The sequence below is a fragment of the Caretta caretta genome, chromosome 5 (assembly GCF_965140235.1).
Source record: "Caretta caretta isolate rCarCar2 chromosome 5, rCarCar1.hap1, whole genome shotgun sequence".
Classification (NCBI taxonomy): Eukaryota; Metazoa; Chordata; order Testudines; family Cheloniidae; genus Caretta; species Caretta caretta.
Window position 1 is genome coordinate 85,111,736 of NC_134210.1, and position 17,217 is coordinate 85,128,952.

At 37.5% G+C, this 17,217-nt stretch overlaps 1 protein-coding gene across 6 annotated transcripts in view; it reads left to right on the top strand.

The window, feature by feature from the left end:
• The window catches only part of AUH (AU RNA binding methylglutaconyl-CoA hydratase), a 510,281-nt gene extending 498,311 nt beyond the window's left edge, over positions 1–11,970 (top strand). For all 6 annotated transcript variants that reach the window (XM_075128633.1, XM_075128634.1, XM_048849845.2 and 3 more), the window contains 3 exons: positions 5,937–5,987; positions 9,155–9,202; positions 10,975–11,970. In XM_075128633.1, the coding sequence (XP_074984734.1) occupies positions 5,937–5,987; positions 9,155–9,202; positions 10,975–11,052 (177 nt within the window). In that variant the 3' untranslated portion in view covers positions 11,053–11,970. The remainder of the gene's footprint in view (positions 1–5,936; positions 5,988–9,154; positions 9,203–10,974) is intronic.
• The last annotated feature ends 5,247 nt before the right edge of the window (positions 11,971–17,217 follow it).

Genomic DNA, 17,217 nt, shown 5'->3' on the forward strand with positions numbered 1-17,217 from the left:
CCACATGGGCAGTAGAGAAGATTTTTGGGGGAATCACCAGTGTGTCCAGAATATGATTGAGTTTTTGGGGAGCTATTGATAAATCCTCTTCCCTGTTGAAGGCTCTGCGGGAAGACTAATCCCATCCAGATCCTGGTCTATATTGAGCTTCATTTAAAATAAAATTCTCATTTACTTCACCACTTTATTTGGCTTGCCACAGTAACTGCAGAAATCCCTCTTTTTGGGTGGAAAATACTGCAAATTATACAGTAAATTTAACTACCGTTGAAAATAAGTATTGTTTTTTGTTTTTAAAACCCTATTATCAAACATATGAAAAAATGCATTTTAAAAGAAAGAGGACCTGGATTATTATTTGTATCCACAGACTCACACTGGAGACAGTGCAGAGGTTAACTGCTCTAATAGGAGCTCTGATGGCGTTGTGTCTCGTATACAATTCTAAATAACCATTGAAGAGAATGCACTAGCCTCTCCCCTCTGCATCCTACCAGCTCTTTTGGCCAATACATGTGTTTGTAGAAGCTAGTGCCTGTGGTGGCCCTAGCTATGCAAAGTACTTGTACCCCCTCTGGACCAGCTCTAGGCACCAGCAAAGCAAGTATGTGCTTGGGGCGGCACATTTCCAGGGACAGCATTCTGGCCATCCTTCTTTTTTCGGAAAAATCCACAAATGTACAAAAAAGAAAATAATACATGAAGATCAAAAAAATCTCCAGTAGTGTGATAGGAGTGTGACGTGAAAAGTATCACGTCGTGATACGGTCACTCATAATGTGAACGTGCGTAAATGTGTAAACGTTAACGGTTATTGATTAATTAAATCAGGAATCACGATTACTTGTGTGTACTGTGCCTCCCTATCGGCGCCATTTGCTCCAATTTCCATGTTGCGTCGGTGCCAGTGATTATAGGGCTAAAATGCCAGGACAAAAACGAAAACTGCTTTCCAGTGCTGCCTACCGGGAACAAAGAGAGAAATGGCAAAAAGAATTAGAAAAACTATCTCGTATGTCAAATAAGTATTTTTAAAAAGTCAACAATCAAGAGAAATCTGTAAGCAATGCATTGAAAGTGATTATTCATGATGAAGACCAATCGAACCAAAGATTATCTTTTTCAACTGATAAAGATGAACAACAATCCTACCAAAGATTATCTTAGCTAACTGATAAAGACGAACAATCACAATCCATCCAAAGATTTACTTCTTCAGCTGAAGAGTCCAGAAACGAAGAACTGTTATCCAAATCTAAAACTGAAGAACAATTATTGGAAGGTGGAGAGACTGACATAGGATGGAATCCAAGTACTGGACCGACAATAATTACTGATACAATGCTAATGATTATTGTGAAAAAAGGTCCTCCAAAACTAGATCCTACATTTGAATATCCATTTAATGAGTCAAATCATCAATTTATGCCATCCAGTATGAAGAGAAAAATGTGGAACAAATTAATAGATTGTGGTTAGTGTATTCACAGACCAAAGATGTAGTTTTTTGTTTTTGCTGCAAACTGTTCTGTAACTCGGACATTCTTATGGCAACTGCAGGTTTTATGGCAACTGGCAAAATTTGCATCAGCATTTGAAAGAATATGAAACATCAAAAAATCATTTACACTCGTTGACAAATTGTATTGAGCTGTCAAACCGATTACGTTCCAGTACAACAATGGATGCGGTACAGCAAGGTCTACTAAATTCAGAAATTCTATGTTGGGAAGCTGTGTTGGAACGTTTACTGGCAATCATTAATTTCCTAGCCGAACAGTGCCTCGCATTCCATGGATCCTCGGATATTTTATATGAGAATAACAATGGAAATTTCTTGAAATAGGTTGAGTTATTGGAAAAATTTGACAGTGTTATGGCTGAGCATGTTTGAAGAGTGAAAGATGGAGAGATTCACACCCATTATTTGGGTAAAAATACACAAAATGAGATGTCGCCATGTCCAGTTTCCATTTTAGGGCTCTGAATGGCCGACGGGCATGCTTAGGTGTTACTCCATTCTGATTCTAGCCTGTTTTTTAAAAAGTTCATAACTGTTCATGTGTTCCTTAGGCATTTCAGTCGCCACGTCTGCTAAGGGTCCACTGAGCTGCGGCCTCAGCTCTACCATGTACTGGTCTACAGAGATGCTGTACCCAAGGCAGGCCCTTTCAAAATTTTCTATGAAGGCCTCTGTATCATCGCCTACCTTGCAGGTGGGGAGCTTTCTGGAATGGGAAGCGGGGTACCTGGAGAAAGATTGCTAGGGTTGTCTGGTATATTTTGCTTAGCCCTTGCCATCTCTAACTCCAGTTCATGCTTCCTCTCTCTTTCCCTCTTCTCCTGAGCATGCTTCTGGGCCTCCCTCTGGGCCTCCATAGCTCTCTCATGGGCAGCTTTTTCTGCCTCCATCCATCTATCATGTTCTTTTTGTCTCTTATCAGCTTCAAATCTGGCTAATTCTAATTTCTTTTGGAAGTCACTGTCAGTCATCCTAGCCTTTCTGTGTTTAATGTAGCCTAACCCGAGAGCTAGAACGAAAAAAAAAAACCACTTGTGAATTCCCCTGTGGGAGGTTAACTACCCTGCCCTCAGGTAGAGAAAAAAGAACTCCAGGTGCTCCCAGCTTTAAAAAAAAATCCTTAAAAAAAAAAAAAACCTCCCTGCTTTCCAAGCAGCCAAAAGGGGGGGGAAATGTCCTTTTAAAAATCCTACTATGGTTTTGGTTCAGAATGATCCCAGCGCACTGCCACCATGTCAGGGTTTCCCTCCCCACTCTGAACTCTAGGGTACAGATGTGGGGACCCACATGAAAGACCCCCTAAGCTTATTTCTACCAGCTTAGGTTAAAACTTCCCCTAGGCACAAATTCTTTGCTCTTGGAGGGTATGCTGCCACCACCAAGTGATTTAACAAAGAATCAGGGAAAGGACCACTTGGAGTTCCGATTCCCCCAAAATATTCCCCCAAGCCCTTGAGAATAATATCCTAACCAATTGGTTACAAAGTGATCAAAGACCCAAACCCCTGGGTCTTAGGACAACAGAGAAATCAGTCAGGTTCTTAAAAGAAGGATTTTATTTAAAAAAAAAAGGTAAAAATCACCTCTGTAAAATCAGGATGGAAAATAACTTTACAGGATAACAAAAGATTCAAAAACACAGCAGAACTTCCTCTAGGCTTAGTTTCAAAGTTACAAAACACAGGAATAAACCTCCCTCCAGCAGAGGAAAAATTCACAAGCAAAACAAAAGATAATCTAACATGCCTTGCCTGGCTTTTACTTACAATTTTTGTAATATGAGAGACTTTTAGGATGGTTTATAGGAGAAGGAGTTTTCTGACCTGATGCTTCTCTGCTTCCCAAGAGAACACACAAAACAAAATCTTCCCCCCTCTTCCCCCCCCCCACAATATTTGAAAGTATCTTCTTTCTCCATTCGTCCTTTTGGTCAGATGCCAACCAGGTTATTTGAGCTTCTTAACCCCTCACAGGCAAGGAGGAATTCTAGGCTACCCTTAGCTGTATGGTTATGACATGAGATAATACAATTAATTTCTAATGGAGTACATAATGAAATTTTATCAAATTTGAAACATGCCAAATATTATTCAGTTATAGTTGATTGTACTCAAGATCTGAGCAAAACCAAGCAAACATCAATAGTTTTACGATTTGTGAAAACTGATGAAAATGCAGAAGTGAAAATTTGTGAACACTTTCTAGAATTTATACAAGTGAACAAAACTACTGGGAAAGCCCTCACAGATGTCCCAGGGTACAATAACGGCTCAAACATGCAAGGACAACATGCAGGAAAACAGCAAAGAATATTGAATTTAAATAATAAAGCTTTTTTCATTCCTTGCCATGCGCATTCATTCAGTCTGGTTGTCAGTGATGCCACCAAATCATCTAAAAATGCCGTTTCATATTTTACCACAGTGCAAGCAATTTACAACTTTTTTAGTGCTTTCACACACCGTTGGGCAGTCTTGAAGAAGCATCTTGAACAAAAACTCACACTTAAACCTCTAAGTCAAACTAGATGGGAAAGTAGGATGCTATTAGTCCATTCCGATATTCATCAGGAGAGATTTACAATGTACTATTGGAAATAAGCCAGGACTTGTTATATGATCCTTCATTTCGACATGAAGCTGAAACGTTGGCTCAGAAAATGATGCAGTTTCCATTTTCATGTTGCAGTTATTTGGCATAATATTCGAAATCAAATTAATTTGCCTACAAAACATAACCATAGACATATGCGAGGCAAAGATGATTTTGAATAAAATGCTGGAATATTTTAAAAAGTACCATTCAGATGAAGGATTTGAAGAAACTGTCAAAGAAGCAACAACAATAATAGAGGATCTTGATTTTGAACCGGCGTTTGCACCTCAACCATTCATTCGTCCTCGAAAAAAAACAAGACAGTTTTGTTACGAGGCTCATGATGATCCTATTCTCGATCCAAAAGAAAGGTTTAAAGTTGAATGTTTCTATTGTATTTTGGATGTAGCTATAACTTCTATTGAAGAATGATTTTATCGGTTGCATGGTCATTGTGAAACTTTTGAATTTTTATACGATATTGTAAATATTAAAAATCAGTTTCCCAAAGAAGACCTCATGAAGCACTGCCAAGACCTACATTTAGCGCTCAGTACTGATAACGCTGCTGACATTGATGGAGTAGAATGTATGATGAATTAATACCTTTATCTGAGCTAATAAGTCCTAAAACTTCTCCTCTAAAAGTATTAGAATTTATAGCAAGAAATGATTTTTTCACTATAAACACTGCTGTAGCATTATGCATTCTTTTAACATTACCAGTATCAGTGGCTTCTGGTGAGCACAGTTTCTCAAAACTGAAATTACTAAAAAAATTATTTGAGGTCCACCATGTGTCAAAATCGTTTGTCAAGACTCGCATTAATTTCATTGAAAGTACCATTGCAAAAAATTTAGATTTCACTGAATTATTAAAAGACTACGCATGTATAAAAACCAGAAAAATTCAGTTCATATAAATTCTTTTAATTTATGAGTAACCGGAAGACACTAATGTTTTCCATTACAGTGTATAGTTGAACCCAAATTGTTTGTAATTGTGATTTTGTTAAAATTAAATGACTACACGAGTAGGAAATTGTTTTATTTCACTAACTACAAATTCTGTTTTCATTTTTTTTAAATTTTAAACAGTCAAAACAAAACAAAAACATTGCGAAGTGCAAACGTGTAAAAGCCAAAAAAAAGGGGCGGAGGGGGGCGGCCAAAACTTTTTTTGCATGGGGCGGCAAAAAACCTAGAGCTGGCCCTGCACCCCCTGAATGAAAGGATTCCTATCATTCCTGGCCCTTCTGTGGGAGACTGAGCTTCTTGCATTGTCTCCCTTGCTCCCTTGCACGGTCTGAGAGAGGTCAACCATAATCTGACTGCTGGCATGGTTTTGCAGCTCATGCATTTTAGTTTTGAGGCTAGCTTTGATTTATTTTCTTTTTGTTGAGGTGCTTCCATGTCTTTTTATTATGTGCTCATGAGGACATAATATAGTAGATCATATAGAGTCCTATAGTACAGTCATTATTTGGTTACTTTGAACCTAATTTCTAAAGGTGTTGAGCACCCACAACTCAAGTTTAAGTCCATTGGAGCTGCTGGTGTTCAGCACCTCTAAAATTTAGACTTTTTATGTTGTTTTGGTACCATATCGTTTTTGAAAATTATATGCTGCTTTTAGATTTTTTAGTTCTAGAAACATATATTTGGAAGAAAGTGTGTATCATGGTCATATTACTTATTCAAAAGTGTAGACAAAGTTTACAGAGTGCTAATATGATAGCATTCATATGTAGACACTTTACGTCATAATTTTGCTGTATCTGCTGACATGTAAATCTATCTAATTTATTTTTAATTTTAGGGACCTCTAGCAATAAGAGTTGCAAAATTGGCAATCAATCAAGGGATGGAGGTAAGGATATATATTTGTTGGTAACAGTGAGTGGAAGCCTAGAGGGCAGGGAACAGTTCCTAAAATAGAGAGTTAAAAATTAATTAATGTTTTTTCTAGACTTGTTTTAAATTACAAACCATATAGTCTTTCAAAACCTAGTTGGTTGAATCCAGTCTATAGTAAAGCAATGGTTCTTATTTTTGTGACTTCATATTGATTTCATCCTGCTCCTGAAGATATGGTTGATGCTGACTGGGCACTACAGTACCAAAACTTGGTAATTCCACCTCTGCTATAACTGATACAATGTGCTAATTATTAATGTTAGAAAGTAAACATACAACTTGTTGAATACTAGTTCATGTCAAAGGGTGAGGAAGAAAGCTTTCCTAAATTCATGTGCAGGATGCTGTAAAAACTATCGTTGTTTTAAAACTAAATGATATGAAAATCCATCCCATCATCAACAGGATAAATGTTTTCCAGTAAAACTGAAGGCCAAAAAGGACATTACTGCTTATAATAATTTAGTATAGAATAGAATAGTATTAACATAATATCAGGAATCTGATTTAAATGCAAAAAGACATGCCAAGTAACCACTCCTGAGTGGTCTCTATTGATCTAGCTCTAGAGTTCATTAAGATCTGAGCAGACTCACACTTTTGTGCTTAAGTTTAAGTCTATGAGTCTCCTGCTGAACTCAATGGGACGACTCAGATACTTAAAGTTAAGCACAGGCATGAATCTTTGCAGCATCACAAGTTAGAGTACAGTCTGACCCAGAGAAGAGTGTGATCACAGCTCATTTGCAATGTAAAACCTCAATATAACAGGATAAGTTAAGGATGTATTCTGTTTTAGGTTTTTTGTTTGTTTGTTTTAAAGGTTGACATACAACTAGTCAAACAAATGAGTTCAGTAGGGTTACATTAATGATGAATTTGAAAAGTACACAAAGGGTATAAATTAAGCTCACACATACAAATTAGTGTTTTAAGGGTATAAATCCAAGGTTGAATTCAGTGGTACACAAGGGAGAAACTTTTGAAAGAAAAATTCTAAGTCCCAGGCACAGTAGGTAGGTGAGTCAGAATGACCTTGTTGACAAACCCCATGTGGTACACAAGGTCCCAGCTTTCAGACACTAGTAGAAAAACTGCTTGCTGATGTAATAGATGGCACTTATGAAAGGAGATAGCTAAATGAAGAGGAAATAATGGAGGAGGAAAAAAAGCCAGCTGTTCAGGCCACCACACAAAGAAATCTCAGAGGGTCCCAGAGGCAGTCCAAGATCACAATTGGTTTCATCCTTATATGTGGGAGAAATATATTTTCATCAAGACAAATCCTTAAGAGATATAGGTTCCTGGCAGATCAAGCTCCTACAGATCAGTCTCTAGCTAGGTCCTTAAGATGGTCTGCGTGGGTATTCAATCTGTCCGTTATTGGCAGTCTTATTGCACCACCAAAGCTTTTGTTGACCATGTGATTGCTGACTGTGTAATAGCATTTCTTGAGAGAAACACACTTTGTAATTTATTGGACTTCCATCCATATTTATATATATATATCAGTCAATTCATTAAAATAGTTTGTTAAAATTGAAGTATATTTTAAATTGTACAACATTGGAATCATAATAGGTAAAATGCATGGATGTAAATGTATTTATTGTCAAATTTATATATATATATATATCAATATATATATAAACTTGACAATAAATATTTATATATATCAATGCATATTATTGATACAGCAAATAAAGGACATGTAAAAATGATACAATTTATATAAGTAAAATGTATTAATAAGATTATGTAATAAAATAATGGAAGAAGAAATATTATATCACATCAGGAATATATGTACCTTATCAATGTATTACCATATTTCACAAAAATATGTCTGAGTATATGATTGCTGTTTTTTCTCTATGTACTATATATTGAAGTATGAAAAGATCATGAAATTATCCCTTTTTTAAGTGTTGAAATTGCAGTTGGGTCAAACATGTTTTCTCAAAACAATGGGTTGGCTTTATGAGCACTTCTCTGATGCAAATGTAAGATAAAGTTCCATAATAAACATTAACATAAATAGCATCTGGCCTGCTTTTCAGGAGGTATAACTCTTTATACTGTATGGTGGTAACTTCTTCTTAGGTATAATTAGTTTTTCAAATTAAGTATCTCAACTTATTATTTGTATTTCAGTAGTACTCATCATGTTCTAGGTGCTTTCCTTACATACTGAAAGTCTCATCCTGGAAGATAACTGTTTCAAAACTTGTTTGTTAAAACATAATTAATGACTGATTTACGTGCAGTCTAGGTTTCTGCCCAGTAATAGCTGAAACAATTAAAATATGCAGCTAATTAATGGGTTTTAGCCAAAGACAATTTGTAGTAAGACAATGCATTGTGCATTCACCTATTATTTCGGACAGTCTATTAAATAGTGATTACATCACAGAATAAGGAAACTGATTACAGAAATACTGACCAACCCATATGTGCCCGCAAGGACCGAGGGGGAGATACCAGCGAAAGGAGGACACTCGGGCCTAAGAATAGTAAACTATGCTTTATTGAAGGAAGGAAGGAAGGAAGGAAGGAAGGAAGGAAGGAAGAACTTATGCTTCAAACTGCGTGGGGAGCCCCTAGATCGTGCGGAGGGGCTGCCAGGGACTCTGGCCATTCGTGACAGCTGACCAGGCAGGACTCCGCCTAGGGGGAGTCCTCTGCAGCGCTATATTCTCCGTGCTTTTCTTGAGGTTACATGGGGTCAACAGCTGGTTACATTCTTATATGTATGATTTATGCTTATTACATAAACTGACTTGTTTACAGGGAAAAATATGCTGAGCTATGCTACAATATCTTTTAGCAGGGTCTGTCGGACAAAGTTCATTGAAACTGCCTGCATCTTCCACTTACATCCAGTCACGTACTCAGTCCACCACTTAGCTCCTCGCCAATCTTCCGCAATCTTGCCCCTACACCATAACCACAGGACAGTGAAGAATTTCTGCATAAAGATACTGTGAAGAGGGACTTTGCTGGACTGCTTTAATGTTTGGGATATAGGAATATAGTATTTGAGTTAGCTGTCAGAGAATAAAGTGTGTGCTATGTACAGAAAGTTATTCACTCTTACAATATTTAATTTTTGTTTCCCAGGTGGATTTAGTAACAGGCTTAGCAATTGAAGAAGCCTGTTATGCTCAGGTATGTAACACAATTATGCAAAAAATCCCAAAAAACAAAACAAAACCCCTCAGTTAAAGCCTGCATTGAAAATCATACAGAAATGCAGCTTGAAAATAATTTATATTTTCTCCCAGCAGCATTTTGGATATGAAATTTAACCCTTCCTCTTAGCCATTTCGGTTTTTTTTACATGGAAATCTTAAAGAAGGAAGTGGAGTTCAAGACAAAATCAAGCCCTTTGTATAAAGGGGCTATTTAGGAAGCGGAAGTTGGACGTAGAGCCTAATCTTCAGATGGTGTAAATTGATATATCCTTGTTGACTTCAGTGGAGATATGCTGATATATAATGCCTGAGGATCTGGTCCATAATCTCATCCATAAACTAGAGAGATTCTGCCTTGATGCCTACACAGAGGGAAGAGATTCCCTGCATGTTTTACCCCAACCCCTTAAAAAGAGTAGTAAGTAATTAAGTAAGAGTAGAGTCATTATATTACTTCTGTATTTGGCATTGGTATGACCCCTACTGTAATACTGTGTTCAGTTCTAGTTTCCACACTTCAAGAATGATGTTGAACAATTGGAGGGGGTTCAGATAAGAGCCACAAGAATGATTAAATTATTGGAAAAGATGTCTTACAGTGGAAGATTTTAGGAGCTCAATCTGTTTAGTGTATAAGATAAAGGGGTGACTTGATCCAAGTCTGTAAGTACCTCAGTGGGAACTGAAATTTGATAATAGAGGGCTCTTCAATCTAAGTATAATAAGAACCCGTGGCTAGAAGTTGAAGCTAGACAAATGCAAACTAAAAATATGATGCAGTTGTTTAACAGGAGGGTAATTAATCATTGAAAAAATGTACAGAGTGTTGTGATGGATTCTTCATCACTGGAAATTTTAAAATCAGGATTGGCTGCTTTAGATCAAGTACAGCTATTGAGTTGAAGTAGGAATTTATACTTGGAAGTCCTTTTGCTCTATTATGCAGGAGGTCAGACTATAAAATGTGTGAGTAGAATTGCATGGTTAGAAGTAAGCGTACAGTGCATGGTTAGTTTTATGTAGTTTTAATTTTATAGGTGTGAGCAGGGTTTCAAACTAAAGAGTAAACTTTTGATGACGACCTAAAGTGATATGAGGCTTGATCATTTAGACAGTAGAACAAGAGCCTGTTTTGTTATCTGGCTACTCTATCTGAGGAATTGTTAATATGCCCATCACTTCAGCATCTTTTTAGTCTCTTCAAACCATTGCCATATCCCCTCCAAAGGTGGTATTTACATGTTACATAAGGAAATATTGCAGGCACTGTAGTTGATCATTCAAGAACTTGTGAGAATTTTAACTCTTCCCCCCGCCCACCTCTCACCAATAGTTCTGCGTGCATCTACTGTCAGCAGTGTTAAACCGCCTGGGAAAGTATAACTGTGGGTTTAAAATAATTAAGTTTTTTTGGTCTTCTTATTTTATAGCTTTAATGAGCTATAATATTCTTTCAGCACTGAAAGAAGTGTGTTTAATAATTATCCTAAAACGCAGAAGGCCAGATCTTCAACTAGTGTAAGTCAGCATGGCTGAAGTAACTTCTGTGGAGTGATACTGATTTATACCAACTGAAGATCTGGCTCACAGTCTGTAAATCAGTTGTGTGTAGAGTGTTTTCACACTTTTTTGTAATTTCTGTATTACACTTTAGTCTGCAGATTGCGTCCATTAAAGAAAGGTGACAATATACATTATTTTTTAAATTTTGGTATTGATAATACAAAGTTAATCTGTTCTTTGTAGACTATTCCAACAAAAGACAGAATTGAAGGTCTTCTTGCTTTTAAAGAAAAGAGGCCCCCTCGCTACAAGGGAGAATAGGAGAAACTGATGCCTTGAAAATACAAATGAGATAAACATGGCTGGAAGGACCTTTCAGCTGCTCTTTGCCTCAGCGCATGGAATATCACAACCACCAAAGTAAAAGCAAACCCTACCTACATTACAACATCTGGAATGTGTCCAGACGTGCCTGGCCCAATAATATGTATCAAGTCATACTCAGCATTGGTTATGAAGGTTGCTCTGTATATTTGCAAGGTCACAGGTTCATAAGCATTTCTTTTATTTCATATGTATGAAACTAACCATTCCACAATTAAAAAAAAAAAAGAAAAAGTAAATTCTTTTAGTAGACAAAGCCTATAAAGTAATATGGAATGTTTGTCTGTTGTACCACTTTATCAAAATAAGTGATTTCTACACACCAAAAATGTGAAATTATACCAAATCTGATTTCTAAATGATTCTGTATATCAACCAAAAATCATGGTTCACTGTCTATTCTAGCTGAATATGTAAATTATTAATAAAGTTGGTGGAAATCAGAAGAATGATTGTTTGAAAGATTATAAACTGTATTTACTTGTCTCATACTGTAATAAGTAAGATAAACTTCATTTTGAGACTACTATTCAGTGGTGTTCTGTGTTACTCTATATTCATGTTCAGCCTTCAGTCACACATGGCTATATGGTAAACCTTGCCTCTCATCCCAGATTCCTCCAAAACATCATCTCACCAACACTGTCTACTAGTGAGTAACTTTTAATTCACTTGTCCCATTTGTTTTGGTTTTTTTATTTCCAGGCTGTATTAAACTTTTTATTGTGGAGCTGTGGTTAAACACATTCTTAAAGCTAGAAAGTTTCCTTATGCCCCAAAATGCTGGATCTTGTGTGTGACCATTTTTCAGGTTCTAATAATACTGTATTAATAAACACCTGCTCTGAATTGAAATGCTCTTTTCCTCTGTTGGAACATAAACCTCTGGACTTCGAAGTGTACTATATGTGTATATGTGCCATGGAAAATGGCCTCTTTAAAATATTCTGTTAACTTTACTGGTAAGTAAATGTGGCTTAGCAATCAGATGTTAACTTACTTATACGGAAAAACCTCCTTTATGTTTGATTTGCATTGTCTTTGTGAAACTTCTGCATGTACTGCTGTTTCTGCAACATTAGCTATGGTCACTCTCCAGAACTATGGTGATATAGCAGCTGATCAACATGAAATGACAAGAACTCATTAAAATTCATATCTAGCCATATCTTTACATGTAAATTGATTATATCTTGTGGACCACGCAATTTGCTGAGTGATAAACTTGCTGAGTTGACCATTTCATGCATGATAATTTGCAAATAAAGCACTGGTGCGTGTTTTGATAGTCATATAAAGCCTTTGAGGTCATTTTCTCCTATTTTCAAAATGCTAAAATGTCATTTTCATTTTTACTGAGTAGGAAATAATTATGTAAATGGGAGAAAAAATATTAAGGCTATGCTGAATGGTTTGTGTCTCATAACTATGATATACGGTCTGGTTATTGAGCTTCCTTTAGTTTTCTAACAAGCACTGATTAAATAACTTCAGTACATGTATATGAAAACATTTTATTGACTTGAAATACAATGGCAGAAAAAATAGTCTGCTCAACCCAGTGTAAATTCTTGACTTAGGCTAGGAGGTTTGATTTAAGTAAAATATTTTGCTGTCATAATAGTTACAACATTCCTTTTTCTCAGGGAAAAATGTGGCCATGCTGTGGCATTTTGAGGTCCTTCTCTTGAAGTCAGCAGTTTGAATAATATTGCAAAGTGAGTATAAGATGGAGACTTTTTTCCAAAGTTCTTGTAAGTCATGATCCTGGAATAGTTTTGAGGGAAAACTATTCAGCAAAAGATATATGAGAGACCTCTGTGTATGTATAAATTGTAAGTGAAATAACATCATGATGACTTCATCTTGATTAATTAATGTCAATATTAGAATTCTGCTTCCTGAATTGGGGTACTGGGGAAAAAAATTCTCTCACTAAATCTGACCTCTGCTCATTATACCTGCTATCTGTCACTCCTTCAAACACTGGGGCTCAGCCATGTCAGTTTCTGGCAGAATTCTGTTTTCCATTACATACACTCTGTCTCTCCTTTTTTAGCTGCAGTATAAGTGCCTTATATGCTCTCTTTAGCTTTCCTGAAAGATTGTTCTGTGGCAGGGGTGTGGGGCATAAGCATCTTTCATCCCCTCTCTTAACAAACTCATATTTATAATACTTCAGAAGCAGGTTTGCGCTTGGGTGGCTAGCTTGAGTCTCCACCAGAGCTGCAATGTTCACACAGCTATTTTTAGCATGTTAGTTCCAATCCTACTAGCATGAATCTGTCTGCCTGGGCTGGGAGGCCTGCTCCCAGCTGCAGTGTGGACATACCCTAGTTTGCTGCTGATCTTACTAGATAATCATAATGGTCCATTCTAGCCTTAAAATCCATGAATGAATTAATCTTAAAGCACTGACTTTTCTCAATTACTATTATACTAACATATTTTGTAAATAACCCTTATTGACTCTCTGGGTAAAAATTTCAAAAGTGTCTAAATGACTTACCGTATATACTCGATTATAAGCCAGTTTGTTTATAAGCTGACCCCCCCTCCCCAAGATGGATAAGTAAAAATGGTAAAAACCGTATGACCCTTTCATAAGCCAACCCTATATTTCAACGGTTGGCAAACTTTGGCTCCCGGCCCGTCAGGGTAAGCCTCTGGCGAGTCGGGACGTTTTGTTTACCTGGAGCACCTGCAGGCATGGAGCCCCTCAGTTCCCAGTGGCCACGGTTTGCCATTCCCAGCCAATGGGAGCTGCGGGAAGTGGTGCCAGTTCCCGCAGCTCCCATTGGCTGGGAACAGCAAACAGCGGCCACAGGGAACTGAGGGGCTCCGTGCCTGCAGATGCTCCAGGTAAACAAAACGACAATGTATTAGATATTCAATTCAATGATTTCATAAAGTTTTTTAAATCATCAAATTTTGGTGTTGACCTGTTAATAAGCTGACCCCCGCTCTTTGATGCATCACGTTTTTACCACAAATATTCGGCTTATGAACGACTATATACGGTAAGTCACTCTGTCGCTTGACAATTTTTTCCCCACTGTCAAAATGTTTCAGACTCTGTTGAGGTTATTGAGCTAGTTAAAGATCACTTTGAATGTGTTGGTTTATGGAGCATTTCGGTTTGGTCTGTGTTTCTGTCAAATCAGTAAAGTCAGTCAGTCTGCAAGCAATGATATTTGTTCATAGTTCTGCTCCATGATTCTTACTGTAGCTGTCCAGCAGCTCTCTTAACCAACTGCATTCAAAATAATAAGCACTAGTATACATCATGCACAGCCACTTCTTATTTTTGTTTGTAAGATGTTTCTTTGCTGTACACTCACCCATGATCAGATTTATTGTGCTTTCATTTCTTTCTTTTGGGCCAAAAGCCTGAATCTCTCAAGCATTACAACTAATAACACCATCAACAAGACACAGATGTACACCATATAATGGGAATGATGCAGTTACTATGGGGGGGGGGGGGGGAGTGATGATATGTTTGTTCCAAGGTGTGCTTGTCATACATACTTTTACCAATAATTTTTAAAAGAGACAGCTACCCCTAAACAATCAGAAGAGATAGAATAATAAGCAGATAAACCAAATGAGAGGTATGTTTAGCTAAACAGTAACGAAAAGGAAAAAGTCATGAGTCTCCTCCATGCATGCTCTCTTAAAGGACTCATTTTTCCTCCTGTACATTTTACTATTTTTTGGTTTTATTTCATGGGACATGTATTCTCTTCTACATGCACAGGTACCATGGTGATGGATACGATATGAGAACCTGAATAGATTAGTTTAATCACCATGAACACAAAACTTTAAATAAGTGTTAATAGGACAGTTTTAACAAGTTCATAAAAATGGTTTGTGTATTTTCTACAGAAAGACTGAATCTGAAACTATCATTTTATTTTATATATTATAGCTTCAAATCACATTCAGTTCAGCTTCTGAATAGAATTCAATGTAGTTTTTGTTAATCTTACAGAATTCATTATGCATACATACAAATTGTTTGGCCTGTCAGACTGGAGCAGTTCCTTTCAATACCCTGAACTTGACTGCAATTTGTGTTGTAATAAGTTTCTGTTGGGTTTCCACGTAAAGCACTCAAATGAAAAACCTTTGACTTGGTAAAGAATTCCCTGTGCAAGTTTGTGTTTTGAATGTTATAAGTTTTATTGCTTTTGTGTGTGTGCACAAAAGACTTCAAAGTCCTGATTAGTGATTCCAACTCTGTTTATCATTTCTAAAGCGTGTGTTAATTAGTAAAACGTTTATAACATCATATTTGTGTTAAAGAAATGAGTACATTCCAGCTTTCACACTCCATAATACAATCACTTTCAAAAGAACGTGAACAAGTTTTGTTTTATATTTAAAGAACTTACACTGCAAACTGGTGTGAAACAAAAAATTATCGTTCCTTTATTTCAGCTATCTCTAATTGATTTAACATTTTCCTTTAAACATAAGGAACTTTGTGATATCATCTTTGGCTCAAATTTTCATAACATATTTAAAAAAATCAAATGCCAGTGGTACAAGTTCTGCAAAAAACTATTTCTGGATCTTCTGCATAGTATATCTCAGGAAGACAAAGTTTAATATTTAAATAGTATGGGAAAAGTTTGCCGTGCTTTCGTTACAGCTGAATATAAATAAACATATGCGAGTGCTCTTGTAGATAGAGTGTTGTTCTGCATCCCTTACTCATGTGATGAGTTCTTGCTCCAAGGAGTAGTTCCACTGGCTTCCTAAAATTGAACACTTGTCGAACTATTTCTGTAAATTGGTATAATTCATTGTAAAAACTGCAAGATTGGAGCTACTTTTGGCCCAATCCTTAGTCATGTTGGATAGCACTTAAAAGAACAGCCCCATTGACTCTGATGGAATTATTCACAGTAGCAAGTACTGTTCCCAGTAGTGTCTGCAGTATCAGAATCTTTAATAAGGTAGGGGCTGTGTTTCGTGTTACGCAATGTTGTTACTTGTATTTTCCAGGTATGTAAGAATTGCAAGTCCATCATTCTAAAAAGTAGAAATGCTAGGAAAGTAGGAATTTTTTAAAACGTTCTGTGGAACCAGTGTCCTATAGCTGTTATTTACTCTAATAGGGCTCTAAATCGAATCTGATTAGCTGAGTTACCATGCTAATTGTCAGAGCTATAGGCAGAGTCTAGAGTAGATGAGGGAGGGAATTTCCTTGCACCTAAGTCTGGCCCTCATATACTGCTGGCCCCCGAAATAGCCAGAACCAGGCCATCTTAGCCCCCCCACCCTGAACTGTCTGTGTGCTGCACCTCTTAGAGTCGCAGCATACAGTTGCACCTGACGTGTCATAGGTTCCGGGGGCTAGATTCACAATGGTACTTAGGCCACTAACTGCCTCTTTAGGTGACACTGACATTCTCAAAACCTCTACTCAGCTGCCACCTAACCCCATAGATGGTTAAGTTTCCACTGCTTGGCTTGTGCACAGTCACCTAAGTCCTGATGCCCCCCCACAGCTAACAAGCAGCTTGGAGCCATAGTGGAAGCCCAAGTGCCTGTGGCCCCAAAGTGGGATTCTCAAACTTGGCATTCTCACACCTATCTTGCCTGTGGGGCCTGATCCCATAGGTGTTCGCTGAGTAGAATACCCAATAGCCTGGTAGGTAAGGCGCTCATCTGGCATGTGGGAGACCTAGGTTCACTTCCCTGCTTCAAATCAGGCAGAGCTAGGAATTGAATCTGGAATTTCCACCCCCCAGATGAGTGCTCTGACCAGAGAGGTATTGGCTATAATGGAGTGGGGATATCTCTCTCTTTGTGTCTGGTTTGCCACAAGAAACCTTCCCATAGAGTTAGGCACGTGCCTAACTCCAGGGGAAGGTTCATATCTGAGGATACCAAACAGAGACAGTCTCCTTCCTCCAGCCCATCAGTTTGACACCTGAATACCTGTGAGGCTGCAACCCCTATGCCCTGCCTCTTTCCTCTGGCTAGCTTAGGCTGCTCTCACTCAGCCTGCTGACTTTTAAAAATGTCTGTCTTAGGTGCCTAACTCTCCCCATACAATGCATGGGGCATCTGGGTGCCTAACTTATG